This window comes from Cuculus canorus, chromosome 11 (assembly GCF_017976375.1).
Source record: "Cuculus canorus isolate bCucCan1 chromosome 11, bCucCan1.pri, whole genome shotgun sequence".
In the NCBI taxonomy this organism is placed as follows: domain Eukaryota; kingdom Metazoa; phylum Chordata; class Aves; order Cuculiformes; family Cuculidae; genus Cuculus; species Cuculus canorus.
Genome location: NC_071411.1, coordinates 15,919,338 through 15,937,495, shown reverse-complemented (window position 1 = coordinate 15,937,495; position 18,158 = coordinate 15,919,338). Strand labels below are relative to the sequence as shown.

At 41.3% G+C, this 18,158-nt stretch overlaps 1 protein-coding gene across 2 annotated transcripts in view; it reads right to left on the bottom strand.

Annotated features, from left to right (window-relative positions):
- Positions 1–17,374, bottom strand: part of SUCLG2 (succinate-CoA ligase GDP-forming subunit beta) — a 127,886-nt gene extending 110,512 nt beyond the window's left edge. Inside the window, exon 1 of one of the 2 annotated variants that reach the window (XM_054076788.1) lies at positions 17,173–17,374. In XM_054076788.1, the coding sequence (XP_053932763.1) occupies positions 17,173–17,256 (84 nt within the window). In that variant the 5' untranslated portion in view covers positions 17,257–17,374. The remainder of the gene's footprint in view (positions 1–17,172) is intronic. The other variant, XM_054076789.1, reaches the window with a different exon arrangement.
- Between the last annotated feature and the right edge of the window lie 784 nt (positions 17,375–18,158).

The window sequence follows — 18,158 nt, the reverse complement described above, 5'->3', positions numbered from 1 at the left end:
TGGTGGATAATTATTACAATTCTTTACAGTTATATGTATCTTTGAAACAAGATGTCTGTGCTAATTAAATGATTCTCATCACATGCACAAAAAAAATTGGGAGTCTGGTTATAAAAAGGAGCACAAACATGGTTAATATTATGATTATGATTTCTGCTGTTAAACTGTTTACAAAAATTAAGACTCAGACAAACAGTTGAGAGGATTGCCAAGAGCTTGGAAAGTGTAAGCTCTGTTTAAGCATGCAAACTTAAAAGATATCAAATGAGTGAAGCAGGCAACCGTTTCTGCTCCGAAGTCCACATTACTGAAAATCTAGCCATTATGTTGAGTAAGAAAAATCTTGATAGATAAGCCCAAAGTTAAATCCTATTTTGCAAAATCTTTACCCAGCATCGCCTTGATATTGTTTTTCAATTACCCAAATGAGCTTATTCCAAACCAAGCATTCTGAAGCCTCTGAAAACAGTAATCCACCCTTCAGTCATGCTTAGACTGAAGGAGAAGTGTGTCAGCTCAGTCCATAGGCAGTTTAGTGTCATGTACACAGCAGCACACTCGAGCAATCAACCAATTACTCCCTGAGCACATTTGCAAACCAAGAAACCCAGTGCTGCATTACAGTGGTCTGCCTTAAGCAGTTCCCCAAGCAAAGCTAGCACTAGTTTGACTTCATCACCACTCTCCCGTGTATTGCTGACGCACCCTCACACAGCTATAAGAGCCACTCTAACAGCCCAGTGCTTTCCATCCCTTGAAACCTCAAAGCCAAGGTACTGAAGAAGTCATTACTGCAAGGCTGTGGTTTCCCACTTGGCTCAAACAACCCAGAGGCAAGCTACCACCACAGCTCCCCGGCTGCTCACCCCTGCGCCCTCCCTTGCATCTTCAAGCCAGAAGCAGAGCTAATCCAGCTGAAAATTTCTTTTGTTACCCACTTAGCTCCGCAATCCAGCCCACCAAAAGGACCAGGTGAAGACAAGATCCAGCACAAGAGATATCAGTAATGCAGCAGTGAGGGTAGGATCCCCCTTCTGACAACAGGGCAGCAGGGACACCACACTGCACCGCCTGGGGAAGACAACATGGAACTTCATGCTAACAACTCAACTGCAGATTTCCTGCTGCAACAATTTGTCAAATTCACTGGGATTCATTGTAGGGAACAGTAACACTCCAGAAGATACAGTTCAGAGGTCTATAGTTTAAAAGAGTCAAAGGATTTTTTTATTTCTATATTAATGTTTGTGTCACCATTTTAATTCTATTTCATGCAATCCATACAAGCGTTTAGTTAAATCCTCCCCCAAAGACCTTCACATAATTCAAGGAAAAGCCAATTTCTCTTGTCTTGTTGCAAGGTTCTTTTAATAGGAGCCACTGCAAAACAGAGATAGGAAGGCAGGAATCACAGTGCATCACAGCAGGAAACATCAAGACTATGACAAACATCAAAAAAAATAAAAGGAAAGAGTCTTCTTGAACTAGTAACATGTCAATTTTGGAAAAAGAAGCTATTTTAACTGAAAAGCTAAAGAAGGTATATTTAGTTATCTCATCTTTTTTAGTTTGGAGAAGCTACCTGCTCTCCCATCACCAGGCAGCAGTGATCATCCTAATGCAACATAATAAAGCAAGGATATAAACTACAGATTACCTACCTGTAGATAACAAAGCATGCTAAAAACTAATAAATGCCAGTTGACATCACTTGTCTGTTGAGAAACAGGCAATCACCAATTACTAACTGAATGAGTTTGTTTGTTTAATGATTATGCTAATTTACTGAACTCTTATTACACAGATATACAGGCAGTATTGACGAGTTCCATAAGGCATTATAAAGTATGGCTGAATTGTTTCAAAACAAATTAAACCAGAACATATTGTACACTATTTAAAGGCATAATAAAAGCCTGGTAGTGAGTGAATCCTCAGGATGAGCTCTCTGAAAAAGGCACAAGTTTTCAGAATTGTACAGACCTACAGACTGACTGCTGCAGCACAAAACATCACCCTTCTGTGCATGGGAACTTGCACCCCAGGATTCTGACCCCCCGGAACACAGGTGAGAGAATGTGCCCATCTGGAATACAAGTGTCAGTGCTTCATAAATCTTTGCGGAGGGACATGCTGGACTGCGCACAAGTTAACATAGGCCTGCTCAAACAGGGAGAGACTGAGAAACTGTCTGAGATTATATACCAGCTCCAAAGAGCTCAGCAGGGCAGAGGCTGAAGGACTTGGATCATGGATACTGAAGAATGTGGACACTGCACTTTCCACAAAGTCACTTATTGTACCTTTCTGTTGTTGTTGTCATTAATAAATTTTAACCTATCTACAGGAACAGTGCAGTAAAAGACTGTCCATCTGCAGATCTAGTGCAGGACAACATGACCCTTGAAAAGCAGCTATTAAACTTTCAACTCCTAATTTCTCTTTGCTTGTGTTGGGGCTACATCTAGTTTCACTTTTTATTTCCTAAGAATTTTAAATGCCTAAATCACGAAGGAAATAAAAACTTTTTTCAACCAAGAAAATAAAAGGACTATAAGCAATAACTATCAATTTGTAATCATTTATTCACACACAATTTAAATGAGAAACAATATTACTTTCTCCTTCGAATTTCAGGTCTTGCCAAAGGAGTTTTATTTCAATAATATTGTAAAAAAGAACAGCAGCTGATATCAGATAAACACCTATAAAATACTCTTTACATGACACGGCCATAAAAGCCACACTTCTGCTTTTTGAGGAAAAAATACAGTCAGACACAAGAGACTGCAGCAGGGTGCGCTTTAAGTCAGAGTAAGAAGGTCTGACATTTATGTGTAATACAGAACAGTTCAAAGTTGTAAGATCCTGCAGAAACCATTTAGAAAAAGAATAGTTCTAGCCTCAACCTGAACAGCCTACTGTGAATGCTAAAATTAACCCGGCAGAGTCAATGATTTAACTAAAGAAATAAGCCTCCTGGATTTGACCCCAAACTAAAGTAATGAATCAGACTCCCTCGCCCTCCCTCAGTTTCCCCGAGTGAAGCAGGTGAACCTTCCCCAAACTCGCACCCTAGCTGAACTGCCAACTTTGCAAAGCAACTGAATCTAAAAATGTGGCTCTAGTTGAGATTAAGATTAAAACTCTAATGTCATCATGACTAGGGGAGGACTGAACATCTCATTCACTAGCCGTTAGCTCAAATTAATTCATTAATAAATATGTAAAAGACTCTTGAGGATTTACCTCTTCCACCTCTAACCAATGTTCCCTGCCACTAAAAAGTATATTTAACTGTAATGACACATTAATCAATATACTGTGTGGAAATATACAAGGATACTTAAAAAATCCTCTATTTTTGATGCAGCATTTTATTTCCTCTCTCAGTGGTGGTTTCCCTTGGCTGGGAAAGAGGAACATGAGGACTGCTCCCATCAGTTCTGAAGTAGCTAGATGCTGTCGAGGCTTTCTTGGCTTTATTTATCTCTTTCATTAAAACTCACCTTCTAAATCTTTCCGCAGTGGCTCCAACATGAAACAGTATAGTTTTTCTGTGCTTTAACAAATACCATAGAAACAGAAGAGGGCTACAGAATACAGTACCAAACTCATTCAGTTATTCACAATTCTGAAATTTAAATTTACAAAGCCATATAAACTGGATTAAAGAAAAAAGAGAACAGGATCAATTTAGGAATCTTTCCCTTTCACCTAACACAGCAATATGCATACGAAAGCCACAAAGTTCTAAAGTATTTCAGTTATGTCTTGGATATTTCACAGTTTTACAGATAAAGTGGGAAGAATTATTTAAGCTTTGCCAGTCTCTTAGTAAATGTACTCAGAGTGGAAAAGGGGCTGAAAATCCTGTTATTTTAATAAAACCATAATGCTTCCATTAATAGTTCTCCTGAATGTTCCTGCTAGCTGCCTATTGCAAGAAACCTTTTTATTTCAAGGGCACCAGAACATCCCCCTCTACAACTCTCTGTCCTACAAAGTTCTTTTGATTTTATCTTTACTACTCCTTGTCCCTTTATAATCAGTCTGATTGCAAACTGATTGATCCCAAGCTTAACCTTTGCAGTACCCTGCAAACGATGCAGAACATGGTGTGATGTTCCCACATTGCCGAAGGCATTTGGGTCATCAGCTCAAGGAAAAAAAAACAACAAACTACAGAATTCTGTCCTGATGTGTCTTTAAATCACATTTATAAACTCAGCTTTCTGATTTATCCTTCTGTTTACTTCTCATGCAAGGAAACAGAGACAAGAATGAACTTGAAGCAAGTCCTTCACTCATTGCAGATTTAAAGTCTCCAGTAATTACTATACTTCATAGACTTACTTACAGTTTGCTTACACACAGGAATTTTGACAGCTATTCTGTAAATACACTCTCCCACCCACTAAGCTCCATTGTAAACTACCAGGAACATGCACAGGGTCAGACTTGAGCTCCTTCTGTCATCCTTATTCTCCTTATCTCAGAAAACCAGAATCTGAGCCCACATCCTTGTGCATTACAACTGAGACCCTAGCAGCTACCACCTGGACAATCTTTCTGGGTGTCTATGGTTATGGTTTTGTGAGGACTGCAGTCCTCATAAGTAGAAGAGCAGACAGCGGAAAGAACATCTTCTTGAACAGTAAGACCCTGACCTCACTACTCCATTTCCCATAGCTCGCCAACCTATCATTCAGCACTTGTTTTCATCGGGCTGTTACAGACGGACCTCCAAATGAAGCACGACACAGCCAAATCCCCGACAACCTGCACCTCTGCACCTCTGCCCAGGGCAGCATCTAGACCATCATTTACATGTAAACACCAAAAAAGAAACAGCTACAAATTCAGTGACAGCACACTTTGACGAGTTCTCTAATGCATTCTGCTCAGCATTTTAAGACTGACTGGCAGAGCTGCATATACTCAAAGCCCACTAAAGTTCACCTGAGGAACTCCTGAAAACCCGGCTGAAACACGGCAGGCTCCTCGTTCAACGAGATTACTGAACACTTTCTGGTTTATACAACATGCCTAAGGTCACATAACCAACAGGATGCCGGCAAAACAAGGAGCTGATCCAAACGAAATTCTGCCAGTCTACTCAAAGGAGCAAGCGATTTTGCACTCAGTAAGGAACATCCCCAATTACCTTGGAAATCATTTGGAAAACCTTTTTTTTTCTTGCATTCTTTAACCAAACTTCAGCAGAATAAAGCAGTATTAAAAATGCGTATTATACATCTACATGTGCCCAAGAAACATTATTAATACTGTTTTATTCTACAGAAGCTTTATACTTCTGGAACCAATTTTCAGAGCCTTCGGTTGGGTAAAGGAAACAAGAACATGAAATTACAGATTCAATTTCTGCTTTTGTCAATGCGCTAGCCATCAGTAGCGCTGCTTTGCATTAGTAATTAATTTTAGTCAATTTACGTTCATTCTGCTTATTTAAAACTTCAAAGCTTTGGGAAAAGCATACTTCCCTGACCTAAAAAGTAAGGACTTTGAAGTATCTGATGAAAATAAACTCACTACCATACACAACTGTATAATCAGTTGCAGAAAACACCATAATACACACCTTGCCTTTGCAAATGAAAGAAGATTCTTGGTGATATGCACCACATATTCAAAAAGTGAAATGAGCTACGTTCTCCATTGAAATCAGAAACATTCTTTTATTTTAAGTATCTTGAGGGGAAATTTGATATTTTTGTTCTCATCCCAAAGCACTTAACTTCCTAACTTTTTACAAGATTAAAATTATACTTTTATGTAACTATGAAGAAATGCCTTAAACATTCAATATAACCAGGAAAAAAATAATTCTAAACCCATTTTACCATCGACCACGATATAGAAAGCATGCTTTTCAAACTAGTCCCACTATTGATTTTTAGTACACTTCATCCTAATTAAGCTCCCTGATTGTCAGCAAACTTGAAGCATGGTCAATGAGTTGATCAGAAATGTTTCTGAATTCCTAACTCAAGTAATCATATCTATCAAAATTTTCACACATACCACACACTGGAAGAATACTTTTCTCACTGATAGTTTAAGAAAAACACCATTAAAATGCTAGTTTAGACAGTTTGAGTTCCATATCTCATCAGAGAGAGGCAAGTATGAAACAATCACAGGTTTGTGTTCCAGCCCTTTAATACTTGAAGTCAAATCATGATAATTTCCATGCTATCTAATTATGTCATCACAGAAGATTACGACTGAGCACTACACAGCATAGCGCTCCCAAGCAATAAAGATGCAAATGCCCACAGCAGCAGAACAAAGAACTATAAAAAAGTATCAGCAGAAGCAGTTCTATGGTGTGTTTAAGTAATAGCTGCTTTATCAAGCTAGTACAGGAGGGACTGCAACACTTTCTATCCTGGAAAAAAAACTAGCACACAATTTTTGTATAATCAGAATGCTCCACACATTTTATTGTTAAACAATCTTGTTTTCAATTAGACTATTTGACAGACACGAAGCAAAGTCAAAGTAACAAACATACAAGAGGAAGACGGTCTTCTGGCTGCTTGGGCAGAGTTGGGGAGAAAGCAGATACTCCCATAGAATAAATTGATGAAAGTATGCTTTTACTAGGAAGCCAAAAGTTATGAACATCTTTCCTTCCTTTGCAGGTCATTTCTTTATTAATATTTCTCCATTATTCACATTGGAAGTTCACCCCAGTGCCGTTCTCAAACCTCAAAGCAAACCTAGGACACAACGAGCTGCAGATTCTCTTCATTATCAAAGACTCCAACCCTAAGGCAGATTTCTACATTTCTAACAGCACTGATCAAAATTCCCAGGAAAATGCAAGTATTTCAAGTCATCCCTAAGACAAAGCAATCCTTCATTCCTTCCCAGAAACACAGATGTGTTCACCACCTGTGCTCAGCCATTTGGAATGACAGAGACTTGTAGACATGTGGAAGCTGGGTGTTCAGTAAAAGCTAATCAGCGAGCAAAAGGAGAGGGGAGAACAATCCTTCATCAGAAGCATGTTCATCGAGCAGCTCTTTAGAACTGCTGCCTACCTGCCAGCTGATAACAGTAATCAGGCATTAAGTGACAGAGGTCACCAGCAAAGCCAAGGCTGACCCAAAATGACTTGCTTTAAGAGGCAGCCAAAATAACAAAAAAAGCCTTCAGCCGCTGGCAGAAATCCAACCTGTAACTTGGCAGAAACCTTTCAGCCAACCTCCCGCACGAGGTGGAAGTGCCAGCTCTGCAGGGCCAGAAATTCCCAGGTGTTCCTCCTGGCCATAGGCTCCTCTGTGATGAACACCAAGCGAGACATCTCTCCCTCACATCGAATCTCCCACTGCTTTAGGATTGGCCTAAAAAAATATCCTAAACAACAGGCTCTGATGGATGGGTTTTCAGAATATCCCTCTTACTAGCCCTTCAAAGGAACAAGATATATTACTGAGGTCAGAGACTTAAAAACATGTATTTTGCCTTTTAACGATAAAATCTCATTTTATTTCACTCTTAACAGATGCTACCAATGTGGTGTGGGACAGGACATCTCTGCATCAGTGGAAAAAAATACAACCAATGACTAGACAATAATTCTTAACCTGTAACGGGCTGCAAGACTGTAGAGAACTTGAAACTCCTCACTCCTCTGCCTCAGACAGCTTCGCCTGTCCTGTGTCTGTCACCTTGGATAGACTATCAGGCATCAGGATGACTTTGAAAATGGACTGACCAACAGAAGCTCTCCATTACCACTGAACAGATATACTAACTGAGGACATGGGAAAAATCCCAACTAGGCAGGTTATGCACCAGAATTTTTCTACTCTTGGTTGATCCCTAACATAAAAAGATCTATGTATCTGCATATAAATAGTCATAAAAGATCACACGTAAATTAAATGTGGCCTTAAACAACTCAAGTCAAACCATGGATGGTGCTGAATAGCACTGAAACTTACTGAAATGTATGGCCTGACTATATGGCGGGAAAGGAAGCAAAAGGGGTTTAATCCAATGGAGCAGAACTTCCAACCCCAAAAGATAATGGCATTACTTACCTGATTAAGGGAACTAGGAATATTCCCAGCCTTGTTCCTAGTACCTTATTACAGCCCATGCTGTATCCACCAAAATAAATAATATTCATGCTCTTCCCTCAGCAACAAAGCCTGTCACCTCACCAGGGGTGGCTATTAGGCTGGTCAGGCATTTCCTCAGGCTGCCCCAACCTTCACATCCCAAATCAGTTCTTTCTTGTCTGTATGCATGAGATCCAGTAGCATTTTCTGTTGTCAGTTCCTCAGTCACGTGCATAAATTGTTACCAATGTCCTCCAGAAACCTCCTGGACTACTTGTGCATTGCTGCACGGCCACTCCAGCAGATACTGGAGTCACCTAAGTCCCCTGTGAGGACCAGGGCCTGCTAACATGAGGATTCTTCCAGTTGTCTGAAGCTTCATTTGGCTCTTACTGATCAAGATGTATGTAGCAAATGTAGAATAACAGCATTAAGGATGTTGGTCTCAGCTGAGTCATCGCCCCTCCCCAGATGGAGCTCCCTGCATTCCCACTGCTCTCACATAACGTTTCACAGCATGCTTAAAGCAAGCTGTAAATATCAGTTCCTGTATCCCCCAAATTTATGGCATTACTTGAGATTATTTTAATCTGAACCATTAAACTGAAAAACAGACTGAAATTCTGCATGACAGAATTCAATTAAATAGTTTCACTGTCTCCAGTGTGTTTGGAGTGGCAGAGTTGAAGAAGCTAGAAAGTTTTAGGGAAAATAAATTCCTTCTGCCATCTTCAGACCCTAAAAATCTAAGCAAGTAATCTGTTGACAATAGTTTTCTGTTGTTTTTAATAGCTCTTTCATCTTTTTTTTTCACAAGTATCTACCTGTATCTTTTACCTTTACCTATCATTATTATAATTTGCACATATAATGTTTCTCATAACTGGAATTTCCCACTTTCATACCAATGTTTTGTATGAGAAACCCCAACCCCCAAGGGAGTAACTGCTAGTTTAGTGGCAGCCAAAAAAGCAAATATCAAATTAAACCATTCTTTTGTCCATGAATCCCTCAGAGGAACATCTCAAATATCTCAAAAGAATGCCGATGTGTCCCATTGGTAATTTGTGTCTGGTTTTTAATTTGCAGCTTCATATTCTTTAGTCAAAAGTCTTGGATAAGCAAACAAATCTACCAAACGTGAAAAAAAAATCTCCCTTAATTCTTCATTTCTGCAAACTCCTACAAAACTTGCGCATCTCATGAAGAACTAAGGTGGATAAGAGTTGGACACCACAGGTAAAATAACTACAGTAGGAGTGATTCTCTCTCCTCCTGACACAAATTGAGACTATTGCTCATTGCTTATATTCCTTGGAGTCCATCCAGTCCTGTAATAACCTTGCCATTTTTCATCTTTCCCAGTTATTGTTCCCATGAGGTTGCTTATTGCTCCAGAAGTATTCTAAATGCACACTGTATGAATGGTTGTTTAAAGTTGCTGCTACTGATGGCCTCACAACATCAATCCATTTTCAGACAAATAAAAGTCTTCCATTTACAGTTTAATCGCTAAAAAATAAAATAACCCTTTTGTTCCAAACTGAATTACAGCCCACTGAAACCTGAAGGCAAGTATTTTATCTTAAAGAAGGTGAAACAGACAAACTGCCAAATTTATTAACTTAAAATGCCTAAGCACTTAATAGAGAGTCCTATCTTCACTCTACAAATGCAGAAAGCACGCTGTAAAGTTGCACCATTTATAATGCCTCTTGTACAAACTAATTTAGCTGATAAGGACATGCACACAACCTTTGCTCTTTCACTTGTAAACAACACAAATCTATACCTTTTTATTATGAAGAGCAGAAAACTAAAATCCTAATCATTAACTATACCAAGATACAAATGACAGAGCCAAATCTAAACTCTTTTGCTCTCTAGGGCCAATCAATAAAGCACTACTGCACAAATTAAAGGCAAAGGGGTTCGACTGAAATTGATCTGCCACCAAGCGCTACCAACGTGCAAGGAAATAAACCCAAAAGAATGGTAATAATCATCATCACCACCACCACTCACAAAATATTTTAAAACAGTCTGTGAGTGAAACAGCCTAACCCATTCTCACGCCCAGCAGGGACAGCACCTAGACCTTTACGATTTTGGATTCTAAGTTTATACACTATCAGATCATCACAGAAATAAAATGTAATTCAAATTTCAGATACAAACCCTTGCAGTTCAGGAAACCTATAAGCAAGCAGAAAGAGACCAGACGGAGACTAAGAAGAAAAAAGCTCATGAGTAAAACTGCTCAACAAACCAGCACCTTTTAAACAAACAAAAAGAGAAACTCAAACTTTTATTGACTGACTATATTTTGTGCTATCAGTATGAAGGTTTTACTAAGGATTTAAAAAAGTCTTCCAGCAAGTAAGTATAAATACTTCCTATTTTTCCAATTCATTCACAGTCAATATTTAGCCACTAATTATATAAGAACATCACTATCAGCATAATGTCACAATCAAGAAAAAAACACCACAAAACCACCAATCCCGAGTTCTTATTTTCTTATTACCATATTAAAGCAGGGCTGCAGCCTGCGGTTTAGAATCTGATTTAACTCCTACTCAAGAGGAGTTGAAGTAGACACTTCAACAGCATCTACTCAACAGCACTGCATACCACCACTATTAAGGCATTTTTCCCAATAGTCAACCTCAACTTCTCAGTTTCATGCCTACTCCTGCTGTGTCATCTAGTTAAAATAAGATCAATAGGCAGCTATTAATTATGGATCAATGGTTAATTACCAATTCCAAAGTTACTGTCATAATCAGTTGCACAGATAATGTGATTTCTATGTCCCATGTTTTATTAAAATGCTACAGAGAGAGGAAAAGACGACTATATACACAGCTAGAAACTGGCTTTCTCAGCAGAGAGGATCAAAGAAGGGAGTTTTCTGGAGAAAAACCTTGGGGTTTGTCCTCAAAGATGCAGATTATAACCTCAAACACCCACAGAAAGACTGGACTGCCCAAGGCAATGATGAGCTGAGCCACCTGCCACAGGTGTGGTCAACAGCGGCAAAAAATATATCTGTTGGGGCTAAGCAATTCTGGAACCATACCTGTGAGTGAGTCCCCAAAATGGGGAGGGAGAGAATCACATATCCAAGCATTAAATGAATACTTCTCAATTTTTTTCTGAAAATGAATCCTCCCAAACAGAGGAGAAAATATATGGGAGAAATTATCTACTTCTAAGTAACAACCAAACCCCAAGTGTTTCTAAACACTCATCTCACTTTTCTGTATTCCCAAAAGAAACTTGACATCTTCACACATTCTTCATAGCAGCCTTGTGGGCAGTCACTAACCAGAAAGACCAAATGAAAGCTTAAAAAAAAAAAATAAAACTTGCCACATGCACTGACCACATTCCAAAGTAAAACAGGAGGAAACAAACAATCACTTGAATAACCGTAAAGAAAACAAAGATTAACTATTGACACTTTATCTGGTGCCTCAGGAGGCAAAATGATGCAAAACTTGCTTACTTGTATTGCAAAAACTTTTATGAAGCAAAAACTTTTATGAAACTTCAATATACCCCAGCAAGGTACAGAGACTTTTCAGGTAAACTGGTGGGAGCTCAGATGGAAAAAGAAGAGGTAGGCTTTACTTACCTACACCCAGGTTTAAGACTGCAGGCATCCCAGAATCCCTAATTCTCAACGTAATGTGATATTCATGAAAGCTGTTTCTTTTTATCTAATTAGCTCCTTCCCTTGATTGTACCTACATGAGGTACAAAGAAAGGTAAATAAATACAGCAAAGCACAGCTTTTCTACTTTAAGACAAAGCTGCAACTATTTGTGCCAGAGCCAGGCTGTTCCCAAGGCAAAAGTTGTACCAGTACAAAACTACCTGAAAAAAATAATATTTTTTAGAAAAATAAATGAATAATCACAGTCTAAGGCTTTACTTATGTTGACATGTCCTTCTTTCATCTCAAAAAAGGATTCAATAACTGTACATTTAATGGAACTGCCAGGGAGGACTGGGCTAAACATCTGCTCTGCATTGGCACTTTGGTCTTGTCTTGTATTTCCTGCTTCCAAATGTAAAGCCTTAAAAATTATAGCAGAATTGTCAGCTGGGAAAACCAAATAGGGAAATAGCCCAAACCTTCAAGAAACTTTTAATAACTTAACATAAAGCCAAGAAAAAAAGTAAGAATTTGGCATTGAAGTAGCTTCTGGAGTCATGAATTGAAAGTTATTTTCAGTAACATTTTCTGTTGCTTGGAAGATCATTAAAGTCACAGCTGATACCTTCTTAACAAAGACGAAACTCGCTCTGTTTAGCATTAATGAGGCTTTATTGGCATTTACGTCTAGGAACTGAAGGCATCTACAGGCACATGTTTTAGACATATATAGCATTAAGCAAGTTTTGTAAGATGAATATTGTTTAATCTCACTTCCCCCCCTCTTTTTTTAATATGCATGAAATGTAACATGTATGAGATCTGGAAATGTTACAGCAGGGCTAAGGACCATTTTGAAGGCTAGGACAGGGCTGCATGATGCACCGGCCAATTTGCTCACTGTATTAGAAAACTGGAAAGTTACCTTAAGCAATTTGAAATAATTTTTTTTAAAAAATTATTTAATTGTTCCCTATTTATATTCATCGCTGAAATCCACTGCTTCTGAAGCTATTTTGATAACACCGTATTCTCCCAAAGGGCTCAATCCAACTCCCATTCAAATAAACAGCCTTCAATGGAGCCTATTTGTTGCTAGCCAACAAGATTGAATTCTGCTGCAGAGTGGTCCCTGGAGCGTTTGTCACAGCTCTTTACAAATATTGCTCCAGTAAGAGCAGGTCTAAATACGCTTGTCCACATGCACTACACACTACTGAAATCTATCTTTTATCTTCTTGGAACACTTGGTCAGATTTAAACTCTAAAAGCATGAAGAACTGATCTATCGAGAATATCAAAGTAACGAGAGTAAAACATGTTTAACAGTTATAAAAAGGTAAAGAGCCAAAGGGGAAGCAGGACGATAAAAATGTTTTAATGTGATAGGATTAAGTACCATTTATTCCACCCTTAACATGAATTTACACAGAAAAATATGTGTGTGCAGATAATGACAGTAAGTAACCAAACTTCTCAAACAGCTTGCTTCAATACAGCCAGGAACATTATCAAGAGCTTTGAAACACTGAGAAGTTTTGCAACAGACAAAGCACATAAACACCACTTCACTAGTAAGTCATGGAGGTTATGAGGAAATATTCTACTCACCAAGTATCTACTTACACAGGGTTACCATAACAATGAAGTTTAAGACTGACATTTCTCAACTATATCCTAACCATATGAAAGACCCTTACCAGTGAGCACAATATTGTGAGAGTTTGAGGAGAGGTTTTGCTGGTTTATAGTAAATAAATACAGTAACAGTGTAACTTCTGAGCTATGTAGGGAATGATACAAATGAGAAAAACTCTTTGAATGGAAGGACTCAGTCTCGGATGCTTTCTCTTACTTCCTAACACAGAAATCCAGACTACAGCTGATGACCTAATGGTAGTTCCAAGTCTGAGCCAGTGGAAGGTCAGGAGATTATTTAGATGAGAAGTCTACAATGTAGCATTGCAAAACTGATGAGCTTCTCACAGGAAATCATTTTCCTTCAAAATTAAGAACTTCGTTGTTATACAGTATTGATGTGGTTCTTTAAAATAGATTACTTGGAAAGCACAGATCTTGGAAGATGTTATCAGTATCTGTCAGAGCTCAAAAAAGAATAATAAAGTGTGATTTATAATACAAGTTCAATATCTCAGTTTCATAAGTAACACACAAAAAAATATCAAAAAAAAGTTTTTAAAAAGTTGGCCACCTCAATATCCCACAAACATTCTTGAGAATCTGAGTTGATATTCAGCAATTTCAGTAAAGTACCTTACAGGATCACTCCACGCTTTGGGAGTTCATGGTCTGTTCTCTGATCTGTCAATTTCCACTGCTATCTCAAACACTCACTGCAGCAGCAGACAGACAGGGCTTGAAACAGAGTTCAGCCAAAGCATCTGAGAAAGGCTGGAGAACAAGTCTTACAAAGAGCGGCTGAGGGAGCTGGGGTTGTTTAGCCTGGAGAAGAGGAGGCTGAGGAGAGACCTTATTGCTCTCTACAACTACCTGAAAGGAAGTTGTAGAGAGGAGGGAGCTGGGCTCTTCTCCCAAGTGACAGGGAACAGGACAAGGCAGAATGGTCTCAAGCTCTGCCAGGGGAGGTTCAGGCTGGACATTGGAAAAAACTTTTCACAGAAAGGGTCACTGGGCACTGGAACAGGCTGCCCAGGGAGGTGGTTGAGTCACCATCCCTGTAGGTATTTAAAAGACAGGTGGATGAGATGCCTAGGAGCATGGTTTAGTGGTTGATAGAAATAGTTGGACTCAATGATCCTGGAGGTCTTTTCCAACCTAGTGATTCTGTGTGATTCTGTGATCTTTCCCACCTCACTCCAACATGATCCTAAGCAAACAAGGCACCCTACTCAAGCCCTACAAAAGCGCTCCACATCAGAGCCCTACGGAAGCAGCAGGCATGCGCACAAAACAAGAGAAGTTACTTTTAAGTTCCTTACTGTAGGATCAGAGTCGCATAAGCCATGATAGCAAAACCACAACTTGAACCACATATGCACCTGTAAACACTGTAGGGACTAACAGGATTGCTCATCAAAACAAATAGATTTAAACATGTATGTTTGCATACAGATAAAAACATGTATATACACATCTAGGTATTTGTATCCATACCCACAGCCATACACCTCCTTGTCTGTGTGTGCCTATGTGAAACTGACGCACACTCCAACAGGTGATCAATTGCACTGAACTGCCAAATCCTACACCCACCTGAAAAAAAGGAGAGTTGAGCACCAAGGAGTTGAGATTTAAAACTGAGCTAGTTAGCTTTTTTCAAGTTAAAAGACAAAATCCCACAAGACTACATATACAACGCAAGTTCCATCCAGCAGCACCACCATCCCATGCAGATGGACACTGGCAGCCACAAGGCCAAAGAGCAGCGGCACCTGCAGAGCAGAAGCAGCCAGAAGTAAGCTTTGTTCACTCCAGAGGCTTTTGCTTCTGAGAAAATGTTTATGCTCAGGAGCATAGACCAAAGTAGATTCCCATACAGCTGATGTGATAAAAAGACAAGATAACGAGGCTGGTTGCTGAAGGCACCAGAGCTGTCTAAAACGTACATATCTCATTTTACCTTCAGCGTTTCTGCTGTTGAGGTGAATCACAGAATCATTTAGGTTGGAAAAGACCTAAAGAAAGATCATCGAGTCCAACCACAAACCTAACACTACCAAGCCCACCACTAAAACACATCCCTAAGCACCACATCTACGCATCTTTTAAATCCCTCCAGGGACAGTGACTCCACCACTGCCCTGAGCAGTTTGTTCTAACACTTCACAATCCCTTTGTTGAAGTATTAGTTCCTACTATCCAGTCTAAACCTCCCGAGGCACAACCTCAGACCATTTCCTCTCATCCCACCACTTGTTACTTGGGAGAAGAGACCGACACCTCCCCAACAAAACTTACTTTCAGGGAGCTGCAGAGAGCAATGAGGTCTCCCCTCAGCCTCTTTCTCTCCAAACTAAATAGCCCCTGTTCATAGCTGCTCCTCATAACGCCTGTGCTCCAGCCCCTTCACCAGTTCATTTGCCCTTCTCTAGTCACACCTCAGCTGCTCAATGCTTTTCTTGTAGTGAGGGGCCCAGAACTGAACACAGGATTTGAGGCAAGAACTCACCTGTGTGGAGTACAGAGCAACAAACCCTTCCCTACTCCTACTGGGCACGTCAACTCTGATACAAATCAGGACGTTGTTGGACTTCTTGGCCACCTGGGCACACTGCCAGCTCATGCTGTTTTTTACCCAGCATAGACTTTGTTCATCCAAGCAACAGGCAGAGAGTTTTTTCCAGGAGAATACAGCAGGCAATGGTGTCAAAGGCTTTACTAAAGTCCAGGTAGACAACATCCACGGGCTTTAACTCATCCACTAAGCGGTGTATAAAAGGAGGTTAGCCAGGTAAGACCTGCCTTTCCTAAACTCTTACTGACTGAGACTGGTCACCTCATTATCCTGTAATTAAGAATGAAGGACTCCTGCTACACCTCTAGGCTGCCTGTGAACTTGAGTCCTTCCAGGAGGCCCATTCACTTTTTCCTATCACACTGCTGAGCAATCTCCAGCTGCGCACGACCTGGCATCCTTCATTCAGCTGCCTGCGCGATATGCCAGAGCACGTTTCCATTGTTGGTGTGACTTCACATACGGCTGTTTCTGCCATCAGAAGAATCACAGAATCCTAGAATAGTTTGTGTTGGAATGGACCTTGAAGATCATCTCGTTCCAACCTCCCTACCATAGGCAGGGACGCCTCCCACCAGACCAGGCTGCCCAAGGCCCCATCCAACCTGATCTGGAACACTTCCAGGGATGGGGCATCCACAGCAACCGGTGCCAGCATCTCACCACCCTTATTGTGAAGAATTTCTTCCTAATGTCTAATCTAAATTGTCCCCTTTCCAATTTAAAACCATTCTCCTCCATCCCATCACTACAAGCCTTTGTAAACAGTCCCTCCCCAGCTTTTTCAGAGCCCCTTCAGGTACTGGAAGGTCACTCTAAGTTCTCCTCTGAGCCTCCTCTTCTCCAGGCTGAACAACCCCAGCTCTCTCAGCCTGTCCTCCCATGGGAGGTGCTCCAGCCCTCTGATCATCTTTGTAGCCCTCCTCTGGACCTGTCCCAACAGCTCCATCTCTTTCTTATGTTGACGATTCCAGAACTGGACACAATCCTCCCGGTGAGGTCTCACAAGAAATGAGCAAAGGGGCAGACTCGCCTCCCAAAAAATCACTTTCAGTTCACGGGGCGCCCAGCGTGGCCGCAGCCAGACCTTTGCCCGATGGAGCCACCGCCTCCGTGCCCTTCCAGGCCCCGAGCCCCGCCGAGGGGGAGCCGAGCCCTCCCTGCTCTGCCCGGGCCGCGGGGCCGCGCTCACTCACCGGGGCGCCGCCGCGCAGGCGGGCGGGTCGCAGCGCCAGGTCCCGCAGCGCCGCGCGCGCCGGCCCAGCCAGGGGAGCCGCCATCTTCGCCGCGCCCCGCCCCCGGGGCGGCCCCTGCAATTGATCACAGCGGCACGGCCCGGGGCGAGGGGCACTACAGCCCGTCCGGTTCCGCTCCGTGGGGTGGGCAGCGACACCTCTCACCAACCAGGCTGCTCAAAGCCCATCCAACCTGGCCCTGAGCATCTCCAGGGAGGGGGCAGCCACAGCCTGGCAACCTGTGCCAGCGCCTCACCACCCTCATCGTGAGGAGTTTATTCCTCGTGTTTAATCTAAATCTTCCCTCCTCCAATTTAAAGCCATTCCCATCATCCAGGCACTGCAGGCCCTTGTAAAAAGCCCCTCCCCAGCTTTCCCGTAGCCCTTTCAGGTACTGGAAGCTGCTCTAAGGTCTCTTTGGAGCCTCCAGGTGGGTCTCAAGAGAACAGAGGGGGAGAATCCCCACCCTCGCCCTGCTGCCCACTTGTGCTCCAGACAAGACTTGTGCCCCCAGAGGGTTGAGCAGCTGAAGGAAGCATTAAGCATCATAGAATGATAAAAAGGTTTGGGTTTTTTGTTTGTTTTAATGGGAAATAGTAAATACCCCATGCTAATGAGCCCTGCTGGGATGCAGTTGATGTCAGTTGGTACTGAACTCCAAAATACATTTGTGCTTGTTCTGCACCTGCAGATAAAACCCATTTGTTAATGCCCGCACTGAGACCCTGAGGGCAGGACCAGCCGGGGACAGTGTGCCAGCCCTGAGAGCTCATGGCTTGTTGTGTGCGTATAAATGCTAAGGTAAGTTTCCAGTCCGAGCCGTGCTTTTGTGAGAGTCCCAGAAGCCAGATTTGTCAATATCCCTCATTCCATCTATCCACAGAAACAGCTTAGAGGCTGATGTGGACATGGGTGTAGCCTGTCTACAGTTTAAAGCAAGCTCACGA